The following is a 17,268-nucleotide window of genomic DNA, read 5'->3' as shown; positions in this document are numbered from 1 at the left end:
CTATGGAACAGTTCAGGGGAAATCTGTGTTAGACAGTGTTGAACTCCACTCTCTAAATCTGAAAGTCCTGTTTGCAGGTAATTGAGCTGTTTCTGAAGAGCTCTGGGTATTTATTGGGCCTCATTTGCAGGTAGTAGGTGAGACCTGTTGTGTCCTATTTTCAATATATCTGGAGCTCAGGAATCCATCAAGAAAAACAATATTATAATCAACATTTTTTTCTGGTAACACAGCACAAGAAATATCAAAAAACTGGATCCTCACTTGTTTTGAACTGACAGTTATATTGGAGATTTCTTTTAAGTATTTACTGCAGTTTCTAGCTTTGTTAGCCACAAAAACACAAAAAAAAACCCAAAACCAAAAAACAAAAAAACCCAAACAAGAAAACCCACCTAGCTGTCTCTGGTCTTACAAAGGGTTTGTATTCTTGCTATGTACAAGATCCAGTCTTGCAAACCTCTATCCACTTGGGCAGTGTCTGCCTGCTTGTGATGGGCAGCTCATTTTACAATTTCATGCTGAATTTCAAGCACAGCTTCTTCTATAGTAATCCCTTGGACAAAATGCTAACAGCAGCTCTGCTGTGTCTGTGTGCAGTGCTGGATAAAGCCCAAAGCAAAGCTTCTCTTGGGAAGTGGGAGAGAAAGTCCCCACATTGTGAGTTTTTAAGGGTGCTGCTTTTTCTGATTATTTATTAGAGTTTAGTCTGGAAGATTACATTTGTTTGATGATCAGATCTGGTTTTGGAATCATTGCTTCCTTCTATCACCAGCCAAACACAGATATTGAAAAGCACTGTATGCTTGTAGAAATCACTGAGAAAAAGAATCTGAGGATCCAGAGCTCATAGCATTGCCTTTCAGCCTTCCAGAGAATGTACAAGTAAGTGTAGTGAGAATATACATCAAATTTCTGTCCTCTGTCACTGCTGACTGTCTGTGGGTAGCAGCAGCTGATAACACTTGTGTTTTGAGGTTCTTTTCAGAAGTGATGAATTGAGAGGTGTTCAGTGACAACAGACTGAACAAACAGCACCTCCAGGAGCTCTCCAATAAAAGTAAAGTTTGGATCACAGTAAAGCTTAGGAATAGGAAACATTTTTTTCTCTGAAAGTGTTGTCAGACATTGGAATAATCTGCCCAGAGCAGTGGTGGACTCAGCAATCCTGGAGGTATTTAAAGGGTGTGGGGACCTGGTCTTTAGGGACATGGTTTAGTGGGGAGTTTATGGTGTTGGACTGGATGGTCTTGAAGGTCTCTGCCAAGCAAAGACATTTTGTGGTTCTGTGAAAGTTGAGCAGTGTAGATAGAAAGGAGAAATCTTGGTGAAAAATAGTTGATAGTCTTACCCTGCTTTCATGTAGTCACAACACATTCCCTGTGTGATGAACAGATCCTCAAGACTTGGGTCCTGGTTACTTCATGTCTGTATTTTCCTGTGTGGAGTGTACAGCACTTGGTGTAAATCCTGCCAGCTTTCCCAAGTCCAGTTTTCCAGGAGCTAAAAATTCCTGTGTGTCTCTTGGGATACAAATATTGTCAACAGAATTGCTCTGGTTAGGAAGAACCTGCAAGTCTTGACCCATAATTTTTAGGTCTGACAGTAGGAATCCTGTTTGCAGTTTGAATGTTGCTATGAAGCTTGTGGTAAGTAGAAGATGTTTTGACTCTGTGTGAACTCAGCTGTGAGGAGGAGGAAGTGGGCCCAGCAGCTTCTCCACCTCCTAAGTCCCCAGGGGCTCTGTCAGCCAGACATTTGCCTTTAAAGGGCAGTTCTGAGGTGCTTCCTCTTTGTTCTGGGTGGAAGATAGTAAATAAACATTGACCTGTAACTGGAGCAAATGTAATAAATACAGAAATAATCCTTTTGGGCTGAGCAGGCTTGCAGGGGGGATTTCCAGTCTCTGAGTGGGGCTAAGTGGGTGTTTTACCTCACAGGAATGGCATTCCTCAGCCTTTGAGGTTCTGTGTGTCTCAGAACTCCTGCAGAAAGCTGCATTTTTGTACCTTGGAACTAGGGACATGGTTAAATAAAGTCAGAGGAACTGAACTGTCAAAGCTCTCATGTCCATCCCCTGAACTGGCTGCTGTAATTTCTGCCAGTCCCTGGCCACTTCTATACCCTAGAACTAAATCCTCATCAAGGATGAGGATCCCAAGGGAGAAGGCAAAACATAGTGATAGCACATCCAGCCAGCCAACCAAAGAGCACCATTTGCCAGCTCTTTAGCTGAAAAATCTCTCCAGGCCTTCTTTGACACAGGTTTCCAGTTTTCTACAGGTTGAGAAAAAAAATGTATTTCAGTGAGTCTTTTACAAAAAAAGACATATCAAGGAAATACCCAAACTTGGACTCTGTAAACAGAAGTGAACTGTGACTCCCTGGATGCCTGTGTCCCTTTGTCTCTCTTGCATAGTGTTGGCCATGAAGGATTTGATGTGATTTTTTTTTTTTTTCCCTTTTCCAGCCGAAATAAAGATCTGTTTTAAATACTACCATGGTGTTAGTGGAGCCCTCCGAGCTACTACTCCATGTATCACTGTGAAAAACCCTGCTGTGATGGTAAGTTTAATCTATTTGTTTATGGTATTTTTATAATATTAACTGCTAGACAACCCCATTGATGTGTTTCCAAGTTTTGCCATCAACTGCAATTTTTGAGAAAGGTTGTATTGCTTGAAGAAAATCTTTAAAACTGGGAAACTGCATGTCAGATCTGACTATCAATGGGATCATTTTGCAGCAGGCAGATGAACTCTTGAGATTTTGCAATAACAAAGGTGTTACAGGTAATGAGTTTGACAGCCACCATCTTTTCTGTCAAATTAAAAACTACAGACTGTAAGTTAGGCTGACTTTGAACAAAGAAGAAAATGTATCTCAAATTAACCCTTAATGTTCTGCACTGTATTGTCACTGAGAAGCAGAATGATTCTGTTGGATGGAGAAACCATTTGAATTCGTGTGTTTTCTTGACTGTGTCATACTTGAATTTTTGAGATTCATTGTGCAAAAAAACATCTGGGCTTCTGTCTTTTCAATTTGCATTTGTTTACTTGGGACCTACCTGAAGTCCTGTCTTTCAGAGTCATTGGTCAATCTTATGGGGTTACCTGGCTCTCAGTATTTAAATACCTGAAAGGTGGCACAAAGGCCTGGGTGTTCTACAGGATTCACACCCCTGCTAGGAGGTGTGATTTTGTATAAACATTTTAGTTTGCACCAACAGTGCAGACTTCCAGTAATGGTGAGCTGTTACTTTCCCTGATGAGGATGTTGTATGACAGCTCAGATGAGATTTCCTGGAAGTACCACACTGGGTTAGTTAGATTTAGCATACCTGTTACTGTATTTATATACCTGACAGTGTTTTCATGGTTTGGGTGTTGAGCTTAAGCAGTCTGTGGCTCCTTCTATTGGCACTGCTTGTGTCTGTTGCTACAGAAATGCTGTTTGTGGAAGTGGGAAGAGAGGCACAGCATGCCAGCTGGCTTTTTTTTTTAAGCTGCACTAAGCTACCTGCTTCCTCAGCTCATTCTGAGGGTTTGCATTACATGGTTTGGTGAGAGACACCTTTCTGGTTCTCCTCAGCTTGCTGGCACATCACACCAGGCACTCCAAGCCTCCTTATTTTGGGGCTGGACAGCACCCTGCTGTGTTCATTGGAAGCAGTGGGGATGCAAGGGCTGACCTAGCAGTGCATTGCAGCAAGTGAGGTGGTTTGTCATTCCAGAATCCCAGGGAATCTGTTTGCAGATAAGGGCTGGGATTAACCCATTGCTTTTGATAAGGTCACAGTTTGGCTGTCCCCACTGGCACGTCCAGATAAAGTCACTGGGGTCATGCTGGGAGGGACAGGGATGCTCTCAAGCTCTCTGCTGAGAAACAACTTCCCCTGAGGAGAGGGGATGCATCATGAAGCCAGCAGTGAGGGAAGGGAACAGGCTGGGGGGTGCATGATGTTTGGTGGCACAGGGTGTCCCTTCCCAAGGTTGCTGGGGCCCTTGGGGAACATCAGGCATGGACAGCTTCATGGTTCCTTCACCACTTTGTTTGACTGCTTGTGATGTGTGAAGGGTCAGAGTTTTGCCATGGGAGAAATCCCCTGGGTTTGCTAAACCTGATGAGATTCCATTGTGCTTGCTGAGCATCGTGGGAAGTATTTGGAAATGATGGTATTAAACAGCTAAAAGCAGTATAAAAAGGAATGATGATGGGTGAATGTGAAGTGAGTTCCTTGTGGCTGTCACTGCCCCAGAAACCATTTATCCAATCCAGTAACTTCAAATAGCTTTTCAGCTGCTCCAGACTGCTCTACATACATCATCTGCACACACAGGTGTGTGAGGTTTTGTGCAGTTTTCTTTAGCCTTTAGTACAGCAGATGACTTTCTGCTCTATCACCAGCCCAGTTTGGCTGAAGCTTTTTCACCAGGCTGTGTCACCTCTTCTGCCTGGAGATCTGTTTGCCTTGAAAGCTGCCTCCACTGGTGTTTTGTGTGAGAAATCATTCAGCTGGATTCATGTCTCTGTCTTGGAAGACCAATTCTTCTGCTGGTTTAAAGAGCCAGCCCTTCAGAAGGCATTAGTACATGAGAAATGTTTCAGTCTGAAGTAGTTCTTTATCAAATGAGGGATTGCAGTAGAAACCAAGACTGCAAATCTGTGAAGGATAAGCTTTTAGACCACATTCATATTTAGATATCTGATGCACTTTAAAGAGGAGCTTGTGTTCCTAGACGTGAAGTCTTTTGTTACTCTCTCTTTGATCTCTTTGCTTTTTTTGCTGCACAGTAAATTATTTGTGGAAAGTGACAAAAGTTACACGTGCTGTCACTGGCCAGCTGGGTGCTTTGGTATGTATTACCAATCCATACTGCTGATTTTGTTTTACAGAAGGGAAACCTGTAAGGGAATACAGTCTCCCTTTCTCTGATTAATAGTGTCTGCACTTGTATTAGTCTGTACACCAAGTCCTGGTGTATTAGCAGTGTGTGGCATAAATAATAGGTATTTTCCTAGAAATAAATGCTGTAGCTTTGCCTGTCCCTGGTAATAAGCAGTAGTTGGCCACATTCTTCCCCTGCATACTACCTTACACTTGCAATATTATCCTGAAGCATATACAAAGCAGATGGAAACTTATGTAGTATATTTCATTTTTTTCTCCTCCTCAGATGGGAGTAGAAGGCACAGAGGAAGGTGCTTCTGGAGCCCAGCACTCTAGGAAGTTAGTCAGCTTTACTCTCTCAGGTAAGAAACAACACTACTCTCTGCTTTACAAATTACTGATAAAAAAATTACTTTTGAAAATCACATCAAAGTATAGAACACTTGTTTTCATTAGGCTCTGTAGGAGCACACTCTAGTGGTTTGAAAGATATAATTTCTTTAGAACTGTTCCTTGAAAGCAATCCAGAATTGTGAATCTCCAGGAGTGAAAGAAATGGATTTGTTGGATTCCAACATGAAAAATTTGGAGAAATTTCCACTTTGCACAAGGGGCAGTTCCTCACAGACTGAAGAGTGGAAAACTTAGCCTCTAAATAAAATGCAAGCTGGTTCCATTGCTCTGAAATATTGAAAAAAGCAATGGTTACATGTGGTGGTTTAAAAAGGGGGAAAAAATCTTTCCTTGGAACAGAGCTAAACTACAGCAAAAAAGCTTTTGGGGTACAGTCTACCTGCTGCCCCTGTTTTGATAGGCACTTTATTCCCTGGGGTGTCCTGTGTAAGACTAAAGCATAATCAGCCTGCCCAAAGACAGAAAAAAATTTGCTTCTGAATCTTGAAGATCTGACAATGAAAACATTTAGAGATTGTGGAGACAGAACAGGAAAAAAAATTTTGGAAATGGTCTTTCAGCAGTTCTCTGGGATAGAGCTGTTAGGTTACCTCCACTCACTTACTATAAAAAGAATTGTTTTGTGAATTCTGAAAAAACTGTTGTGTTCAATAGAAGATTGTATCTCAGACCAAAGTTAATTTTGAAAGGTGTATTAGCTGATAGGTCTATAATGTATTTACCAGAAAATTTTTTTGGTTGCTTATTTGCATGTTTAAAGTTGTTGCTTTTAACGGCAATTCCCCATTACTTCACAGAATTTCAAATGCGTGGCTGAATTTTGAACATGGGTAGAATTTTTCTAATTTTCTTTACTGAGTGCCCAGTCATGGCATTTCATTTTAATGCAGTGAATTTTGCCCACCTGTACAAACTGCTTATAACTAAGTATTTATGTGCCAGATGCAGTAGGGGCATGAAGACTGCATGCAGTATATTGGAGTAGCTAATGGGGAAGCCACAAAACTCTTGCACTTCAGCAAACCTAAACCTTTTACAGTTACATTTAGAATCCAATATTATATTAAAAATATAAAAAATGTAAACTTCATGTTGAAGTTTAATTTGTTGTGTATAAGAATGTGCACCTGAGGATATTATAATTTTTTTGGCAAGTCACAAGGGCTGCAGCACTGAGGTTTCCCTAGAAGAAAAGCATTTCCAGAAGAGTGCCTCCTTTTATATGAAAACTTTGATAATGAGTATTTAAAGTTATGTTTATCAAAGTCTCAACTTTGGGAAAGTGTCTCTTCACTGCATTACCTCCCATACATTTTTTTGTCTTAGTCCCCTAACCTTGCCCAGAAACAGGGCAAGTACAAGATAATATTTAGGGTTTTTTGGAGGGAGGGGTTTTTCTTTTTAAGATTGCAAATACCTTACATCCTGAGGAAAACTTTTGTAGGTGAGTTACAAGTTCATTCTTTTTGTTTTGCAAATGACTGGAGGCTAGAATTAAATGAGCATGTCCAGAACTTCTGCTGTTCTCTTGAGTAAACACTTACTGCTTCTACTGTCTTCTGTACCATGGATCCAGTTAACGTAGGAGTAATTTTAATCTGCTTAATTTGAGTTCCTGGGTAATATTTTAGGAATGCTGTACTTTGTGAGCTAGCTTTTGCTTACTCAGTGCCTTTTTCCTTCCTTCTTGGTTCACTTTATAGATATTAGAGCAGTTGGACTTAAAAAAGGCATGTTCTTCAACCCTGATCCTTATCTAAAGATGTCCATTCAGCCAGGCAAGAAAAGTACATTTCCTACATTTGCTCATCATGGTCAGGAGAGAAGGTCGACTATCATCAGTAACACCACTAATCCTGTTTGGCACAGAGAGGTAAAGTATCCCTTCTGAGACCTGATGCAGTGTTCCAGGCTTGTATTTTCTCTTTATGCATGAGTCCTTGCTCTCTGAAGGCTGTGAGCTTGTTTTGCAGCTCGTTATTTAGACTGACACAGAAATTGTGGTAATTTTAGGAACCCTGTGGCTGGATAGAAACAGCTATCATCTGCATATTTAGGCTGCACTGCTGGGAGGTTTTCATTCCCTCCTCTGCTAACAAGAGTTGCTCTTGCTCAACAGCCCCCCAGATTTCTTGAAATTGCAAAATCAAGTTAATGAAAATGGATTAGAGGTCGGGAGAAGACTGTTGAAGAAAAGGTACAAAAAGTGAGAATTTATGCTCGGCGATTGCATCAACTGCTCATTTGGAACTGATATTCTCCTTGTGCAGAGCAGGCAGCAAGCTTTCAGTTTTGGCAGGCAGAGGGGATGCTCTGCAGTGCAGCACTGCTATAGGAAGGTGCCATGCACCACAGGGTGCCATGAATGCATCACTCTGCAAGGGAAAAAATAAAACAAGAGTTTGGCAGAAACCACTTTTCCAGATGTATTTATAGAGGGTAAGCTCTGCAGGTCTCTAAGAAGGACTTCAGTCTCACAACTTTCTTGGAGTACAGAAGAGCCAGGCTCTGCCTTTGGACAGAGATGTTTCTCTGGGAAAATACATAAGTCCATAACTCTTTCAGGACCAGTGAGCAGTGTTCTGGATCTGTGCCTGTTTTCTGATGAGCAGATGCCTGTACTGTGTTTGATGAATGTTAATGTGGTCTGCAGGAAGACTGGGAAATTGAGTGGGCTTTGGAAAATGTTCCCACAAATCATAATCAAACCAAACAAGCAGTAAAGCAGAACAGCAGGGCCAGTATTGCCACTGCTCTGGGGTGCCTGGTTGTGGGAAAGACTACAGATGTGTGAAAGCCTTAAAATCTTGGAAAAAAAAAAATCTTAAAAAAAATCAGAGTTTTAATCTTTAAGATGATTCTTCATCTTTGTGTCTGTGCATCCATCTGCCCAGTAGCTTGAAAGAAAATCTACTCTTATTTTGCCCCTTTTCCCTCCTCCCATTGTCCTTGGTTTTGAAACTTCTGAGAAAAGTGCCAATGTTCACTGGTGCAAGCACTATAGCAGCTTGCTTTAACTTAACTGCTGTATCTTCCCTGTAGCAATGCTCTGATGACAGCAGCTGCTCATCCCATTGCATAGATGCTGTCCTGGGGGTGCAGAATTGGTCCTGTTTTACATCTAATCCTTTCTGCTAAATAATTTGCAATTCTATAGCAAACTGGCTGACAAATTTTTTTTCAAGTTTTAAGTTCTGTTCTTTAAGCCCAGCTCTGGTGGTTGCCCAGCATCGGAAAGTGTTTTTATTCCTGACTCAATTTCATTGCTTTTTTTTTTTTTGAGTATATTTAGCTCATATCTACATCTGAACTGAAGAGTTCTTCCCTTGTTGTTGGCCCAGTAGTAACTCAGCTACCTGGAGCTGCATATGAAGCATTTTACTCAGGTTGTAATTTGCTCAGAGGTCTCAAAGGTGACAGGCAGTAAAAGTGTAACCAGATGACCTTGGCTTCTCTGAGTAGGTTACACCATGCTTGTTGTTTGTTAGTTTGAAATGCCTTAAAACCCAGAGGAAAAAGAAAAATCTTGGGTTCTTAAGCTTGATTTTCTAAGGGAATTTGTTACATGTCTGTGTGTGTATCACATGTTTGCCCTGTGCCACTTTTGCTTCAGGCAGACTTAACAGAACAGCCCAGCTCTCCAGGATGAAGTGTTCATAAACTGCATGAGATTTGATGCTGGGCTGAGGAGAGTAACTGCTGTCACAGAGCTCCCTTGTAGGGAAAGGTGCAAGAATGATCTTAGCAGACATCAAGAAATCTTTTCTAAGTTACCACTGTGTTGTTTAAGGGACCCGAGTGCAGCAAAAGGTTCTGTTGGAGCTTGTTTGTGAGATGATTTGTGAGCTCTGGGGCAAAAATCTACAGCAAGTTCTCTTCTTTGAGTTATGGTGCTCCTGAAAATACTTCATACATGTTGCTATTTTGGTTTCCTGTCATGCATACCAAAAAAAATGAGTGCACTGCATGATGTTAGAAGCAAAGTTTACTAATGGGAGCCTTGAGTGGGAGTCTTTCCTCCTTCCTCCTCCATTGGCCTGGCTGCTTTTCTGTAACCTGCTGGGGTACAGCAAGTGTTCTTTCTCTTTTTTCTTTCCACTATCCAAACTGAAGCAAGCATAAGATACACTGCTTTCACCTTTCTGACTTAGGCCATGAAACTGCTTCTGTCCAGTGCCATTTCTTACTGAGCAGTTATTTTCAAGGAGCAGTGAAAGGGTGTGGGTTTCCTTTTGGGGCTAGGTACAAAAATGCACTGCTTAGCAAGGGATGTCGACCTGATTTTGCAATACAGAACCTCCTGGCATCACTCATTGCTTTTGGAGTTCACTGCACTCTAGTAGTAATTATCTACCTGCTTCCTGAGTAAAAGTGTATTGATATAGTGTCAAATATGTTCTTTCCTTCCAGAAATATTCTTTTGTTGCACTTCTAACAGATGTCCTGGAAATTGAGGTTAAAGATAAATTTGCCAAAAGCCGTCCCATCATCAAGCGCTTCCTCGGGAAGTTGACCATCCCAGTTCAGAGGCTGCTGGAGAGGCATGCAATTGGGTAAATTATTCCACTCTTACTGCTGCCTTCTGTTGCTCAGGGAGTCTCAGCACCTAGGATATTGGTGCAGAGTTGCCTTTCTGGCTGAAGAAACCAGGCACTATCACCAGACTACATGACTGAGTGCAAATTTTTCAGAAGAATTAAATTTTATTGTCTCACTGTTGCTAGAGTTCAGGTATTTCTCATTGTCAGCTTAGAACTCAGACTTCAGAAAACCTCTGGATGAGGCCCATGAGGGATGAGAGTGAAATAAAATGTGTGCACTGTTCCATGGAAATATCAGGGCATGGCAGTATCACCACTCTTCTGCACAAAAGGCAGGTTGAAACACCTGGCCTCCTTTTTCACAGATACTCTCATCAAAGTAACAAGTTGCACAAATGGAGAAAATAAAATTCAACTTGAAAACAGTTTTCAGCTTTAAATTTCCAAAGTGGAAAGTTTGGAAATTACAATACACTAAAGTCAGAATAAATCTGTAAGAGTAGCTGAAAATTTTCATGATGTCTTCCACTACAGAATTTATTTTTAAAAAATAAACCTTGCCCATTTTTTAATGTAGAGATATACAAGAGCAATTCAGGTGTATATACAATCTAAATTAAAAGTTGAGCAAGCAGCTTTCTTCTAATAAATTTGCACACTGCTAAGTGCTCAAAAATAGCACTGTGGTTCAGACTGGTCACAAAACCTAGTGCAGGGTGCTCATTTCCATGCTAAACCTCAAAATGTGTTTGTGCCTGAGGATTCCTAGTGCTGTGAAGCCTCTAAATTACCCATTTACTGTGTTGATCAGTTCTTGTCTGGGATTTTTCAAGCAGTGTTCTGGAAGGCATTTCCTGTTTTCTTCTCTCTATATTTGCATATTCTCAGTTCTGTATATTTGATATATGAAATCTTTGTAGGAAAGGAAGGACTGTATAGTAAAATATGTAGCAAAAATATAGGTAAGTGTTCAGTTTGCTTTTGCCATGGTGCTGTTAGAAGTGACATTAAATCAGTCTTACAAATATTTTTGCCTCTTCAAGTGTCATTTAGTTGTCCTTTCACAGGTTTTGTGTGCCAGTCAGTCCCCTTCTTTTTCCTAAACAGTCCAAAGTTTTGCCAGAAGCTTTGCAAAGGGAAGGAGTGGCTAATACAGAGGTGAAGTAGAAATGTGCCAAACATACAATCAGCTGCTGGTTCTGTTTTATATTGCAATGAAATCAAACATCTTCACTTTCTTTATCATTTTGGTGATGTCAAGGGCAGTTAAAATTCTCAACTGAGTTAACACATGAGCTTGAAAAATTACATGAACAAAGTCCAAGGGCTTACAGTACCCTCTTTCTCTGTGCTAATGATCAGTAATGATCAGCTCTCCCCTGTGTTAATGATCAGTATTAATGAATTCATAAAAAGGTCAAGTCCAGAACCAGCTGTTTGATGGTTGGAACTAAAATTCTGGCTGGCTTTTAGCTGTTGGCATAGCTCACAAGTTTGTGGGATAAAATGGCCAAATGGCTTTAGGTTTCATGGAAAATATGATAAATGAGCATGAGAGTCATCTAGTATTGATTCAGCTGAATACAGAGCAGACATTATTCATGCCATGGCTTTGGCTGATCTCGAGTGGCCTGGAGCCAATATAAAATTTATATAAAAACTGGAAATCCCAAGTGACAATCTTCTGAGGACACTCCAGGCCTGGCTGAGAATTGTAATTGGAGGACAGAGTGATGAATCTGACAGATCCTGGAGACACTGCTAGAAGAATTTGATGTACTGTGGGCTGTAGAGCAACATGGGCAGACTGCTTTGCCTCGTGCTGTTCACTCAGGACTTGTTCTGCTAAAAAGTTGATTTTTGGACACAAGCTGCTGTAGCTTATTTCAGTCTGTCAGCTTATTTCAGCTTGGTTCAGCCTGTCACTCATACTGCAGTTGAACTACTCCCATACTGGGAGTTCTGGCTGTGCCTAACAAGGATGTATAGCCTGGGATATGCTCCTAAGTCTTCATCTGACACAGGTGCTTAATCAAATCTGAGTCCCACTGAATTCAGTAACCCTTAAGAATGTATTTGAAGTTAAATCCAAGCACCAGTAGCTTTCCTGAGTAGGAATGTGGAAGTGCTTTATTGAGGGCTAAAATGTGAAGCACCTATCTGATAATTTGGCACGTAGTAAAAACCACAAGAGGGCAGAAGGTTTTAAAAAATGAAAGGTTTTTGTTTGGGTTGGAGGAAGAATGAGTTTAGGGAATGAAAATCCTTCACAATTTGATTTCTTTAGGACTTAAGAGATTTAGGGTTAGGGTTAGCATAAGAATTGATGGGGCAATATTGCTAGATTTTCAAATGATCAAAAGTAGTTTGTTAGCCTGTTTTATCTATTAACTAAAGTATTTTACCCCTTTGTTGTTTGTGCTTTTCCATACAAACCAGAGTGTGTGGCTGATTTTAAGATTTGAATAGATTTTATTCTGGCATGCTGACTTTTACCTGATAAGAGCTTCTGATACAAAGTACTGGGAAAAGAAAACCAGTTGAAATGTAAAAAAACCCAATATCTTTGTTTTTGCAGAGACCAAGTTCTCAGCTATAATCTTGGCAGGAGGCTCCCAGCTGATCATGTGAGTGGGTATCTCCAATTCAAAGTGGAAATCACATCATCTGTTCATGAAGGTGAGAGTCTGTCAGTGAGCTGGGTCTCCAGATAGTTGTATGGAGAGAGTTCTGTGTATTTCCATTTCTAGTATTTTCTGCAATAATTTGCTTTCACAACTGTGCACAGTGCTTCTATAATAGATTTTTCTGTAGGGACTGGGTATGACAAGTACCTGGGCTGGGCCTAAACCACAACTGCAATGGGCTTACACAGAGAAAATTCTGCAATTGCTCTTGTAACGCTGTAAGATGTTGTCTTCATTTTATTTTCTTCCCTCAGTTGTCTTAACCAAAAGAAGCAAGCATCTTGAAAGATGGGTGCTTTTATATCACCTCTGGGTGCAGACAAAGCAGAGTGAGCTGTGTTGCTGCACTGTGACTCACATCCAGTCTGTCTCCCTGCAGATGCTTCTCCAGAGACAGTCGGCACTTTGCTGGGAGTCAACTCTGTCAACGGAGACTTGGGGAGCCCCTCTGATGATGAGGACGTGCCCACGGGACACCACGATACCTCCACGGTGTGTTCCAACGGCCCAGTCCTCGAGGATTCTTCTGGAGAAGCAATCCTGAGGCACACTTTAAGGACTAGTACCACTCTGGAAACAGACCAGGATGAGCTGACCTCCGGTGCTTCGAGATCGTCACCTCCCAGAGGTCGCCAGGACTCTCTCAATGATTATCTGGATGCAATAGAACACAATAACCATCCCAGGCCTGGGACCTCTGCCTGTGCTGAGCGCCCACGCGGGGCCTCCCCAAAACTGAGGAGCAGCTTTCCCACTGACACGAGGCTTAATGCAATGCTTCACATTGACTCAGATGAGGAGGAGCATGAGCTGCATCAAGACCTGGGGTTTCCGTCTTCCTTGGAGGACGACGGAGGCTTAGTCATGCTTAATGGTGCTACAAGAAACGCTGAAAGAAACGATGCCAGTTCCTCATCAGATCAGGTAAGGCCGGGGCCTGCAGAGAATGAAAACCTTTCAGCCTCTGAGGCTCCTTTGCCATCAGCTGATGAGCAGCAAGAGGCTCTCCCGGAGCTTCCACCGTCCCAGGAAGCTGAAAGCCTGCAAGGGTCTCCCAGCCAAGCACCAGCAGACCAGGCTGGCAGCGAGTCCTGTGCAACCCAGGAGGCAGAGCAGGCTCCCAGCAGCACCGACGCCGGAGCTGCTGAGGCCTCTGCTGGCAGCAGGAGGGGTGTGAGTGAAACAGAATCCATCGACCAAGGGTCTGAACCTTCTCAGATGTCCTCAGAAACCGAGCAGAGCGACCCTGCGCGCACCGAAAGCGTCAGCGAGGCGAGTACCCGGCCGGAGGGCGAGAGCGACGCCGAGGGGGCTGACAGCTCCTGCAACGAAAGTACCACCGTGCGCAGGGCCTCCGTGGAGAGGAGGTGTTCTTCTTCTGAAAGCCCCGGGCTCCCCGAGGCTCCAGCCTTTCCTTCCCAGGAGGAGGAAGAGGAGGAGGAGGGAGCCTGCGCCGGCAACGTGGCAAGAGCCGAGGCGGCCGCTGAAGGGCAGGATTCTGCGGGGGCTTCTGGTTCCCTACCTGCGGTCCAGTTGCCTCCGGAGGAAGGGCAGGAGGCTGAGGGAGGGGAGCTGCAGGACCCAGAGGAGGCAGAAGAGATCTGGCAGAGGAGAAGAAGCCTGCAGGCAGCAGCTGCCAACAGCCAGTCTCTGGAGGAGGAAACTGAAGGAGCCCAAGCAGCTTGTGAGGGTGCCACGGCGCAGCTCGAAGGAGCTACTGGAGGTAATAATTGCAGGAGGCACTTCCTCTAGTGACTGGCTGCAGAAAGCAGCCAGTAAAAAAGTATCTAAAAAATTAAATTTTGAAAATTAACATCCAAGAATAAAGATCTGCCCCTCTCGATTTCATGGTCTTTCAAGATTTTATTTTTCCTGTGTTCCTTTGATACACATTCCCTTCTTCGAGAGACTCTTGGGGTTTTTGATTCAACAAAAAATCAAAAGTGAAATAGCCAAGGCATGTTTGTTATGAAACTGAATATACATTTTAATTCTTGAGAGAGTAAGGAGGAGGGTGAAGAGGAGGAAAGAATTACACAATATTACCCTGCTTGCTAACCAAAATGGTAATGGGGTGGGAAGTAATCCCAAAAGGATGAAATGCAAACTGGAATTTATATTTGGGTCTTCTCTTTGGTGTGTTAGTAGGAGTAAGAGTATAGATGCATAGCTTAGCATTAAAACATGAGGGTAATCCAGAGAAAGGGATGGGGAAGGGGAAGAATAATTTATAAATGACACTTGAGGCTGTTTATCTTCCTTTTCCCAGTCCCTTATCTGTGTAGACACATCCTAGCACAGCTGGAACCCTGGGATGTGTTTTTCAAGTGAACAGCATGAGGCTGCCCCAGGTGTAAAATTGTTTTAACAGTTGAGAATTTCATGTCTCACTGAAATCACTGGAAGTAGAAATCTTCCCCTAACAGATTGTTTCCAAGCATATTTCACAGTGGATAATCCATTCAGTTTCTTCTGAAGTGGTTCTGTCAAATGGGTACAATCCACCTGGATTTCTGAATGGGTCTTTTTTATAACATTTCAGAAGTTTGGGGATCTATTAATTTCTTCTCTTCACAAACAACTCTCTGCTTTGGAGAGAATAATTTTGGTATTTATTTAAAAATACTCTTAATATGTTCTTTTACATAATTCTGTAGCCTTTTGGGACTCTGTTCCTGGGGGTCAGGCTCCCCTGTGTTCTGCACATCAGCGTAGCTGTAGGTTTCTGTGGTGGCCACGTGGAGCTTTGTCCTTGTCCCTTGCTGGGATATGACTCTGGCACACGCTGTTGTGGATTCTGCTGGTCACAGGTGGATGTGGCACATCCAAAAGAGGTGACATTTTCAGAGCCAGGACTGCAGCCCGTGCCAGAGGAATCACTTGGGCAGAACCGGAGACGGAACTTGTTTTGCCCCAGAAAACAGCTGACTGCTGGTTATATCCTAAAATACCCCAGTCCTGCAGAAGCTTTAGCATGTCCTGCTCACTTCAGGAGTAACTCCAGGGCTTTCTGACAATGACTGAAAAAATAAACTGTGGGCATTTTCATTCCAGGTTCTCAAGCCAATGGCCATCAGCCCTTGAGGTCTCTGCCCTCGGTACGTCAGGATGTTAGCCGGTACCAGAGAGTGGATGAGGCTCTACCACCAAGTGAGGTTCTTCCTACTTTTATTGGGGAATAGGCTGCCTGGATCTTATTACATTTCTTTTTTAAATGTGAGAACTGCAAATGAACAGCTGAGAAGTTCCAAGGTGAAGAGTGGTGATGATTAAGTCTAGTGCTCTGAGTACTCCTTGTGTGTTGATGATGCACAAAGGAATATGGGAATATGTCCCATCTTTAATCTCTGCAGGGTATGGGAAAGGTGTCTGTGTTTTCCTTGCATTTTTTGATTAAATTATATTTAGGTACCATTAGATGAGCCTAAGCTGACAGATAAATTGCACTTTCTCTAATGCATATGAAAAATATATTGCTTGCAGTTGCTGGACTGATTCATCCACAGTACAGTGGTTTATACATAGGTTGAGTTTTGTGTTTCAGAAGCAAACTCTACACTACAATAACTACTTGGAAAAGCTATTGGAATGTTAGTGGAAAAGGTTTGGCTGTGTGCTAATCTAGTGCTAATTTTTGACACAGTCATGCATGGGCACACATTTGCACATCACCTGTTTACAATCAAAGCTAAATTCAGTCTTTATGTAGATCATTCACTTGCTATTGTGAATAAAATCTTTAATATTTATTTTTGCCTCTCCAAGGCTTTGCTTTCAGATATGTATATTTTAACAGTGAAAAATTAGATAAAATGTTTAGAACACAATCTTGATTCATAAGCTGTGATGTCAGAACTGGACATATAATCACCTCAAGAAAAAAACTCAGCTGTTACACAGTGGTTTAGGGTTTGACATTTAAGCAGAATAATTAATTCACAAATTTAAACTGTTGTGTTGCCTTGTTTAGTTTTGTTTTCCCCCAAGGAACAATTCTGTCCTTTCTGGAATACTTCCAGGAAGTATTTGCTTTGGTTTGTTTACAAGCTCTGGTTAAAATTTTTTTATATTTTTATTCCATCAGAAGATACTACTTTTTTTTATATTTGGACCTTTGCACAGAAGCATCTGTTTCAATAACTTTTTTCTTTTTAAAAAATGGAACCATTTTTCAGAGAATGTTGGAATGTTTCAGTTTGCTTTTTTGAGATACGAAGGATTTTTTTTAAAATAAATTTAAAATGTGCTATATTTTGAACTGCAAGTACAGCTTGCACTAAGCTAATCACTTATGGAATTTTGTTTAATTTTAAGCTTGTATTTTAAATGTACAGTATAGTACATAATTGTGGATTTGTTTCTCCTTGCAAATTTTTCCTTAGACAGTTCTTTTTATTCTTTTTCTATTGCTCTGTTTTTTCTTTTGTCCCTCTGATCTTAATTTTTTTTATTACGTGGCCCCCAGCCATTGTCAGTGTCTTAGCATCTTGCTCATTTTATTGCCATTTCATTTTATTAGGCAGCCAGTGCTTCTGACCCAAAAAGCTTCTGACCCAAGTGTTGTGATGCACCTGGTGTCTGCTGAGCACTGAGAAGCCAGATGTAGCTGGGGAAATGTCTCAGAACCTTCCTCTTCTGGTGTGACTCCATGGCCAAGGCTTCAAATATTGTCTGGAGCAATATTCTGCTTGCACAAGAAGTGGGATTTGCCATGTTGGTCACTGAATCAGCA

The 17,268-nt window shown here is 41.9% G+C and overlaps 1 protein-coding gene across 5 annotated transcripts in view; it reads left to right on the top strand.

Moving 5' to 3' along the window:
- The window catches only part of HECW2 (HECT, C2 and WW domain containing E3 ubiquitin protein ligase 2), a 140,627-nt gene that overhangs the window by 85,413 nt on the left and 37,946 nt on the right, over positions 1 to 17,268 (top strand). For all 5 annotated transcript variants that reach the window (XM_071747847.1, XM_071747849.1, XM_071747848.1 and 2 more), the window contains 7 exons: positions 2,471 to 2,565; positions 5,181 to 5,256; positions 7,012 to 7,181; positions 9,719 to 9,861; positions 12,428 to 12,528; positions 12,916 to 14,259; positions 15,591 to 15,686. In XM_071747847.1, the coding sequence (XP_071603948.1) occupies positions 2,471 to 2,565; positions 5,181 to 5,256; positions 7,012 to 7,181; positions 9,719 to 9,861; positions 12,428 to 12,528; positions 12,916 to 14,259; positions 15,591 to 15,686 (2,025 nt within the window). The remainder of the gene's footprint in view (positions 1 to 2,470; positions 2,566 to 5,180; positions 5,257 to 7,011; positions 7,182 to 9,718; positions 9,862 to 12,427; positions 12,529 to 12,915; positions 14,260 to 15,590; positions 15,687 to 17,268) is intronic.

This window comes from Heliangelus exortis, chromosome 6 (assembly GCF_036169615.1).
Source record: "Heliangelus exortis chromosome 6, bHelExo1.hap1, whole genome shotgun sequence".
In the NCBI taxonomy this organism is placed as follows: Eukaryota; Metazoa; Chordata; class Aves; order Apodiformes; family Trochilidae; genus Heliangelus; species Heliangelus exortis.
Note: the sequence above shows the minus strand (reverse complement) of the source record. Positions and strands in the feature narration are given on the sequence as shown.